The following is a 9,658-nucleotide window of genomic DNA, read 5'->3' on the forward strand; positions in this document are numbered from 1 at the left end:
TCCTTAATTTACTTCTTTCCTTAATTTACTTCTCTCCCCTCTATTCATGCATAAATTTACTTGCACTGTTATTTTAGAAAGAAACATCAGTCCCTAAAAAGCAGCAAGTTGCAATGGCCCCTTGTCCATTAGCAAAGCGAAGGAGCAAACAGTTTGCTTTTCCCTGGCCCCCTGAAGAAAAGTTCTTATGGAAAACATGACCCTGAGTAAGAGTGGAGGATCCTGGTGCTCACGAGCTTAGGAGGCTCTAGCCACAGCTGGTTGTGCTCTCGAGACAATTGCTTCTAGGTTGTAGTTTTACCTCATTCAGAGAGGAGTCACTTGTATATCTGGTATAAGCCAAATGCTGTAATATATTAATACCTCTACACCAGAGCTTCACCTCAAGTGAAGGTCTGCAGACTCAATGGAGATTTAATAGTCACAATCCCAACATCTCAATAGCATTTGTGATGCACTGTAAAAATTGAATGTTTTTAAGATTGCCAAATAAAAGAACAAAGTCCAACTAACTGTTGCAGTATGTTTCATTTATTATATCACAACAAAAAGTCATAATTGTCCATTAGGTTTTCCAGGCAGAATGAATTATGCTTGTAAATTCCTTTTTAATCGGAAAAATTATTAAAGCTGATCGTTTTAGTTCAGTACTGAACTAAATTTTGCACCATTAATACACTCAAATTATTAATGATTTTAAATTTTTGCATGTGATTTGAGAGTGAGAAAGTAATATAAGAACTCTTTGCATGCTCCAAAAGTGTGCTGACAGTAACATATGAGCTTACTCCTAAAACTGTACATGAAATAAAACTGTAAGCAGTTGCCTACTGTAAAGCTGTGAATCATGATAGCAGTAATGTCTGTAGCCAAAAAGACTCCAGCTTAACCGAGCGTTCATGGAACTGAGTCTGCCCTTTGCCTCAGGATCTCCGGAGTCATGGGGGTGCCTCATTTTTTATTGTTCCCAAAGGAGAGGTAGTCTCTCCCAAAGAAATAATTTAAGTTTTACTTTTGACCTTGGATGCAGCTAGTGCAGACTCTGGAATGATAGACTCTGGACTCTGATGTCGGTTCAAGTGTCTACATTTTTAATGGCCTCACTGTTTGTTTTTGTTTCCCCCTGCTCTGTACAGTTAATTCCTAAGCTCTGGTCTCTCCAGAAATGAGCTCAGCCTTCTGTTTTATACTATAACACATTTTCTGTCCAAAAATCAGTGGCCTCAGAGATGACTTTTGTTTAAATATACTATCACAAGAAGCATCTTCAAAATAGTAGATAGTTGTTGAATACTGTTACTATCATCTACTAGGCAGTTCTGTGTTGGTTTCATCCTGCTCTGAAAAAGCTTTAAGAGCAGAATTTTGAAAATATGGAAATACTGGCATTACACTATAGACCAAAATGTACATTCTTCTGAGCCAAATCTAAATAGCAGTAGAGTCTGCTATTAGATAACAAGAGCAGTTAAAATATCTTGGTTCTTCCAAGATATTAGTCATCTGCTGGGTACTGGCCCTACAGAATGTGTATACCTACAGGATAATTTACAGGTCAGCTTAACACATAATAATTTCAAAGTTAGTAGTACTGTAATAACATTACTTACAAGACAAACATCTTCAGTGGAGTAGCTGAAGTATCTGCAACATTATAAGTTTAGACCATCTAATTTCAGAAACATTAATAGGCAAATCAGAGTAAGTGCTCTCTAACATATGCCATGAAATGGGTTTGGTTCAGAAATAGTTAAGGTCTTAGAAATGAACAAAAGTAAAATATTTAGATTTTCAAAGAGAGAGATGAAATCTCCTCTGCATTCCAGTGTTACTGTAATTCTCACAGATTTCATCATAAGGATTATTTGCAGCTGAAGCGATGACATGTTAATATCCTGCCAGCTAGCACAATTATCTGCTAACAAAAAACCTCTTAGGCCTTGTTATGGTGTATTCTAGTGGGCCATCACATGGGCAACATACACGCAGCTAGTTAAAAACACGCAGGAATAAAGCTGCCCGAAACAAAGAAATTCCAAAACACTCCATCTCAGTGACTAAAATTCTTCATTACTCAAAAAAATAACCACAGCACAATCCCTGTCAACAACCAAGACCCGTGAGCACTAACTAGGACATAGGCATGGAAGATGGGAAGCAGCAGCAAGAGCGAGGCATGATGAGCAGCCAAGGACCTACGCGCGCCACTCCTGCAGAGGGCATTTCATTTGTCCTGTTATCTGCTCAACTGATGACATGAGATTGCTGGTAACAGGCCATGCTCTTGATAGTTCACTCATCACCTTGAATTTTCCACCGAATAGCTGGACCCTAGACACACTGGTAAGTTTTAACTTCCAAAACTTAAATAGCACTTTGTATTTTGAAGACGTTTGAATAGGCGGGCAGAAATAAATACAAACACCATCTCTTCCCCTGACCCCAAGTAACAGTTCCATTTCATCAGAAGTTCAAGGATAAACTTCAGTGGAAAAAAAAAAAAAACACGCAAAAAGTTGTTCTTCCTCATAATCCAATGTCAATCCAAATTCCCAGGAATTTGGTACATGTTTTGCTACATGTTTTTCATTTTGGCCATGAGTTCTTCTAGGCTTTCCTCAGACTCTGGCACCAGTTCATCAGTTACAGCATTCTCTTCCTATTAGGAACAGGAGAAAAAAAATAAGAACAATAGCACAGCCCCACAATCCCCTCTCCCCCCTCTATTGGCTTTACATCAGTTACACAGTGCCATTTTCTTGGAACTAAGAACCCAACTCTAATATCAGGCTCCAATAACTTAACAGAAAAAGGGTTTACAACTGCATGCCCCATTCTCAGTAGGATTCAGAATGTTCCAGCAGCAACACGGACAAATTGCGGCCACCAGATATATTCATTTCACTGCGACTATGTAATCCTTTTAAAAGGCAAGCAGGGTAAAAAATACTAGTCACCAAAATATCAAGTGAGAAAGTCATGTTTACTTACAACTAGCACATAAAATGTGAAGTAAAATCACTATTGTCACCTCAAAATTGTATTCACACTAACTTTATGTAAAGAAAGTTGTTTTTCAGAAGGACAATTGAGATTGGACCACAGAAAATCCTCATGGAATGGGCTTAGATACATTTTTATTGAAATTGTGTAAAATAGAATTTTAGTGTAGGCTTAAATGGTACCCAAACTGATAGCTATTATAAATTTTAATGTGCAGGATATACTAAAAAAGTATTCTAAATTCTAAAAGAATAAATTGTGGAGTGCATATTACCTTGTTTGGGATTGTATATGCTACAGTAATCCCCTCTGGAAGATCCGGTACTGGACCAGAGGCAGCTCTCAGCTCCTCTTCCGAAGTTTCTGATACTAATTCGATGCCTTGACATTAAAACAAATTGAGAGCCCAGTTAAAAAAAAAGAAAAAAAAAAGAGAAAGAATTTTTCGATCAGTATGTTGAGAGAAAAACTGCAATCACCTTTCTGAAATACAGAAAATTTGAAATAGAAGATCTTTCTGTTTTCAACTGCTTCATCCCCATTACAATGTGAAGTAATTTTATTTAATTTAGATTATATGAAATATTTCCATACCTGCACCTTACGGGCAAGAATTGTACTTCTGTAGCACTTCATTTTCTCACAGCTTAAATCTTACTGTGAGGGCAGCATTCCCAATAGTATGGTAGGATTATTCTCTACATAATGTAATAAGTGGAACCTGCATATGCATTTTTGACATGTTTATAAAGCTTAAGAATAATTCTTTCAAATTCAAAGTCCTCAGAGGATTATAAAGAACTGTGAGGATGCCTTAGTATAAGTAGTGGTCGAAATGATAAATGTTCTTAAGTTTTAAAAGGAAAACACAAATTGAGACACAAATCCAAGACTTGCTTTCTGTATTAAAGGTACACATCATCTAAGGAATATGAATTTTGAGATCTTTCTATCCTCAGATCATCATCTGAGGAACTGCTTTACTTAAACCTTGTTAACTCTTGAACCTAAAATCTGCTCTATATAGTAAAAACACAGCATCAATTTGTGTTAACATTGGTTACTTACCCCAGTCATTGTCTTCATGTACTACTGCTTCTTCCTGTTCAACTACTACTTGTTTTGATTGCAGAACTTCTTTCTTCTGAAAAATAGAAAAACACAAAAAAGACTAAAAATATATGCAAACGTATAACTTTCAACAAGAATGATCAAATTTAATATTAACATTTATTATAATATTTAGGATTATGTTAGTCGAGAACTTTCTTAGGCATAAGAAAACAAAGTATAAGCAAAACCAAAAACAAACAAAAACTTTAACACTCAAAGAAAATAATATATGACTACAAGAAAGGCTGAGCAATTACTGCAGACAAATCTTACCTAACTGCACGCAAGTCACTTTGCCTCCCTTTAAGGTAACTAATTTGTAAAATCTCATGTAATCACATGAAGATAAAGCCACTGAAAACTGGAATAGCAATGACAGTTTTCTTTTGTGACAGCTTCATAGCTTGCTCTGTTTTTTACCTTATAATTTTCCTGCTGTTTTCTGCAATTTTGGTCACTGCACTGTGGGTTTGGTTTCATAGCCATAGTTGGAAAGAAATCTTGCATTGCGTTGTAACCAAGATAGTAACTCACAGTGCCAAAATTCAGCAAATATCTAGCAAAACAAAATGAGAAAGCAGGTCCTTATAAAAGGATACAATCAAAAGAGTTCAATTGCTTGGACAATCACTTCTTTTTCACCTCTAAGGAGCGCCTGGAGTGCACATTCATACCACTGACCAGTAAGTGAAGTACTGAAAGGTTACTGCAATTATCCTGAAATCAGCTGTGGTCACTTGAGTTACTGACAACACCATGGCTGAATCAAAACAGAACCAGGTCCTCTTGGGCTGTTTTGGTGCAAAAACGAGTCAGCTACAGTTTCTGACAAAATATGCTTAAATACATAAGTAATTCTCCTATGCCTAAGCACATTCCTACTGGACAGATGCAGATTCCAGGTATTACGAAGGCAGTTTTCAAGCCTAATTACCCTCTCTCCGGGGTCAAATGTGCAATGCAAATGCAAGTTAAATTTAAGTGTAACATTTGAAACCTTTGTGAAGTGAAACATTTGAGGTTGGTCTTCATTAAAGACCAACTGCTATGGATATGCAATATCTTAATAAAACATTAAAAAAAAAAGTACAAAAATCTTCCTCGCAGAGAGATGCAGGTTTTTTAAAAAAAAAATGAAATAGTATTTCGTATTGATGTAGAACTACTTTTGTTGTACACCTCAGATTTTTATAACACCAAGGCTGCAAGAGAAATTGTTTCTCCCTTGTTCATGTACAAAATTTCAGGGGAGAGTTAGCCCTCTTGTCATTTCTGCCTGTAAGTCAATGATGTCTAAGGGAAACTTGTTTAAATACAGAATTAAGAGAAGAAAGAAAACTATACACACACACACAAAAAGCGATGTGCATACACAATAAAAACCTCTTTAGGGGCAGGGAAAGGTCTTGATTCCTAAAAGTACTATTAAAAACAGCAATGCCAAAAAAAAGTCTTCTGTGATTCAAGCTATATGTAATTCAGCCCTGCCTAATGCCACAATCACCCTTTGGAAATACGCCACAGATATTTATGAAGAACCAGACCAATCATTATGAAAGATCTCCTCGGAGCCCTTCATCCCGCAGCGCTGCACGCACCGAGCAGCAGCAACTGGCCACTTACTTCAGAACGTTCTGCACAAGAATCCCCGCCACAACACCCATGGTGGTAGGAAGACTGGCTGCACAAACCCCTTCTCGCTTTAACGTTTTCTCATCAATATTGGCAGCAACTACAAGTGGAGGAGCACACTGTGGGAAACAAAGAAGTTCCGTTTTAAAAATGCATTTTAAAAATGCATTAAATACAAACATAGATCACATTACCATCATATTTTAAGCTACTCTCATCAGCTGTGCCAGAATGAGTCACATTCACCAGTCAGCTGGTCTTCATATTCCCAGCCCCATTTTAAAAAGAAAACAAACAAAAACAAACAAAACCCAAAACTGCAATCCCAACAAGTGCTGCATACCGCAAAGCAGGCAGATTCACCAGGTATGATTAGCTGTATATGTCCTGACACTGCATTTTCACTCACTCCAGATTCCATCCAGATTTGTCCAAGTTCATTGCAGGCCTTAAAAAAAAAAAAAAACCCACATGCACATAAATATACATATAAGCAATGCAAGAGTTTAATAGAAAAATAAGTTCTAAGTTGAGACTGATTAAGCACAGCACCTTTCTGTCTTAAAAGCCAGAAGATTAATAGTCAAGAAGATTAGAAAAGGCAGGAAACACAAAAGTAAAAACTAAAGGACAGATTGTCCTAATGAAGCTAGGCCTTTGTGCTTGCATGAAGACCTGTTAACACAGAGTTTTAAACGGGTACAGGCATTAGAAGTTCAGTTACACACTGATACTGCCAAATCTAACTGGATGCCCTACATCCTCATACTTTCAGTGGCACAGATACAGCATATTTGTCCACCTTTAGTGCATATAATTTGTAGGTCAGCTAGCTGAACGATAAACAGAAGACATGCGTTTTGCGTAACAGTCTTTGCTGGGTGCTACTCTAAAGAAAAGTAGTGTGATTAGGTGCACAACTTCAAGACATTTTTAATATATAAAAAGTCATATGAAGTGTACAATTAGCTATATATGGTTTTAAGGAAGATTCAACATACTAGACTGAACCTACATTTATAAAAAGAAAATAATATGGAAATTCAGAGAGAGTTTACAACAGTCCTTTAAATACCTAGCTGATAACACTGAGTAAAAGACTACAATTGTACTCACGCACAGAGAATGCTTCTTACAAGAATCAGATAAAAGCTCAGATTAATTTAAAGAAACATGAGGAAGAACTTTCTGAAAAGATTTTTGGAAAGATCCTGTCTTTTCTCTAGTCCCCATAATTCACAACTATTGCAAAGGAAAAATACTTACTGCACAAGCTCATCAAGAGTCCAAGCAAACACCCCTGACGGTCTTACCGTGTTAATAGCCATACGAGCTTCAAAGTTGTCCACGCAGCTCAGAACAAGATCAACGGGCTTCCCTTCCTCTAGGGCACCGTTACTGAAATGAATATCCATTTGCGTGAAATTGCTAGTGGGCCAAAATACCCACATGGCATCGACATGCATGTTTAGATTAGAGAAATATGCGTCCTGTGTATTTCTAACAAAATGTGCAACTTCTTTTGCACTTGCACAACTATATTTCAGAAGTAAAATCAGCTGCCATAAGAGCAGCACACTGAAGCTGGGTTCAAATATACGGGTATTTTAGATAAAGGGAAGTTTTATATAGTATACACCTGCATCTGCTTTCTTTCTGAAGCACACTTCAAACTACCAGAGCAGACAAAATGTGATTTGTTGTGCTGCTGTAATGGAAAAAAAACAACATAACTCATAACTTAACAGTGTTAGATTGGAAATCTAAAGATGCACTAAAAAGGTATTACTATTTTATAGATAAAATAAATGTTCTTTAGCACAATCTCTTGGGGACTATGAAGAAATGGGTTTTCATATATACATATTTCCCACTGATTTTCATTTGGAATTTACTAAATTAAAAGTTTTCAGTGAAAATGTGAGACCCTATTTAGAACCAAGCACCAGAAGTTAGCGATCTGTTTTTGCTGTCAGATTTTACCTTATTCTATCCATGAAATGTTGAAAGTTGTCCAGTGTAGTGATATTGTAGTTATGTACTTCAAACTCAACATCAGGGTTAATATTCCTTATAGAGAAAACAAAATGAGTCAACACTAACAAATACAAGGGTAGCTGGCACCCTACCTCCTAACTTCACAAATGTTGCTTATTCTTGAACTTCCAGTCTCCTCTCAAGTCTAGTATGTCCATGTGGACAGATTATATCAGAAGAAAAAGAATGCTTTGAGTGGCAAAGCAATCTTATAAGCAAAATTATCTATACTTAAATATTACATTTACATTAAGGTTTTTGCCAAAACAAAAACATCTTTAAAGTATCAATCATTTCCACTGATGTTTTATACTCAAATATTCCACTGATATTTTTATATCCAAATTTCTAATTTAGACTGTGCTACTTTAGCAACAAATATTACTCTTCTAATCACTTGCATAATAGCATCCTGGGCATATACATGTTGATACCTGCTTTCCTATCTACATACCTCAAAGTATGCTCTGCTGCTTCCACTTTGCTTAATCCAGCTTGATGAGGTTGGAAGAAGAGTCTGTTCATGTTTGCCAGTTCGACTTTGTCATAATCAAACAGAAGCAGCTACAATAAAGATTATATCAACATAAATAATCTCCTAAAGACTCTGCAAACAAAGCCCTAAGGTGACCCATTTTGTATAGCAAAGCTAATCCTTGTGCGTGGGTGTGAAGGCAGGGGGGGAACCCCAAAATATACCTATCGCTTTTAACTGTTACTATATTTTTAGTCTTTAAGAATTTCATGCTAAACTTCCTCTGTTTTCCTATTGCAATAATCCCATACAATAAATATTACAAGACAGCTAGACTCCTATAAGAGCACTGAGAAGACAATCATCCAAAGAAGGCTCATCTCTATGATACAAGATCAAACCCTACAAAGAGGAATTTCACCAGCACAAGATAGACAAGACTGATGTCTACCCAAGGAGTGTTCTTGAGTGCTTTCTTCAAGATACTTTGACTGGGACAAAATGTACTATGGGAAATCTTATCTATCTCTTTAGAGGGACAGCTAGCCCTTCTACTATGAAGGGGAACAAGGGAAAAAGCCATTACCTTACCAATGCCACATCTGGTCAACATCTCAGCAGTCACACTGCCAACTCCACCTACACCCACAACCGCAACTGTAAAGGTGCGGATTTTCTGGAGGAAGCAATAAAACAGAAATCAGTAGTACATCAAGTCTGATCCTAATAAGAGAGAGAGAGAGGAAAAAAAAAGGTTGTTTTAATGCATATATAATCCTACCTCATAGTCTTTGACTATTCCCATTCTTTTCAGCGCCATGAGACGGCTACAAAGAACAAAAGCAACAGTTTTATCAAGAGGCTCTCTGCGTTTTTAAAGGGAATTTTGGTTTACAAGCACCTAAAGTCGTGCCTATTTTAAAGACGAGCGAGCCCAGAAACAAGCTCAGCCCCGCAGCGCCCACAGCAGCTGCATGTGGCGCGAACAACACGGCAGGTACCTCCCCAAGAGCGAGGCGGGCCTCGGGCCACAGCCGCGCTTTGGCCGCCAGCTTCGCTCGCTCCCGCCGCGGCGGCCCGGGTCGCCCCGTCCCATCCCATCCCATCCCGTCCCATCCCGTCCCATCCCATCCCCGGTGGCGGCGGCCCCTTCCCCGTCCCGGGCGGCGGCACCTGTAGGGGTTGTCGGGGGTCACCTCGGCGCTCATGCTGCCGATGGGCGCGCGCGGGGCCGGCCCTCCGCGCGCGCGGGCCAGCGCTGCCTCCAGCTCCCGCGCGCGCCGCTCCAGCCGCTCCAGCTCCGCCATGGCGGCGACACCGGCAGCTCCGCGGCGACACGTCGGCCCGGCGCAACTTCCTTCCGGGAGCGCCGCCCCGCCGCTTCCCCGGGCGGAGCGA

The 9,658-nt window shown here is 38.7% G+C and overlaps 1 protein-coding gene across 1 annotated transcript; it reads right to left on the reverse strand.

The window, feature by feature from the left end:
- Positions 1-2,503: 2,503 nt before the first annotated feature.
- Positions 2,504-9,595, reverse strand: UBA5 (ubiquitin like modifier activating enzyme 5). Its single transcript, XM_088521109.1, has 12 exons — positions 9,434-9,595; positions 9,042-9,087; positions 8,847-8,936; positions 8,240-8,349; positions 7,732-7,818; positions 7,062-7,146; positions 6,092-6,196; positions 5,740-5,867; positions 4,537-4,672; positions 4,072-4,147; positions 3,278-3,384; positions 2,504-2,659 (listed from the first exon to the last, which is right to left on the reverse strand). The coding sequence occupies exons 1-12, from the start codon at positions 9,565-9,567 to the stop codon at positions 2,576-2,578; spliced, it is 1,188 nt and encodes a 395-aa protein (XP_088377235.1). The 5' UTR covers positions 9,568-9,595; the 3' UTR covers positions 2,504-2,575.
- Between the last annotated feature and the right edge of the window lie 63 nt (positions 9,596-9,658).

Source organism: Tinamus guttatus, unplaced genomic scaffold, assembly GCF_059628265.1.
Source record: "Tinamus guttatus ecotype Peru unplaced genomic scaffold, ASM5962826v1 Tinamus_guttatus_pri_ptg000115l, whole genome shotgun sequence".
Classification (NCBI taxonomy): domain Eukaryota; kingdom Metazoa; phylum Chordata; class Aves; order Tinamiformes; family Tinamidae; genus Tinamus; species Tinamus guttatus.

What these genes read in the sequence shown, in the direction of transcription:
- UBA5 (XM_088521109.1), bottom strand. Translation starts at nt 9,567, where the DNA reads ATGGCGGAGCTGGAGCGGCTGGAGCGGCGCGCGCGGGAGCTGGAGGCA. An exon ending in ACCCCCGACAACCCCTACAG is followed by an intron (nt 9,088 to 9,433) that starts GTGCCGCCGCCC and finishes TGTTCTTTGTAG; the next exon opens with CCGTCTCATGGCGCTGAAAA. An exon ending in CTTGTGCAGAACGTTCTGAA is followed by an intron (nt 4,673 to 5,739) that starts GTAAGTGGCCAG and finishes TTGTTTTGCTAG; the next exon opens with ATATTTGCTGAATTTTGGCA.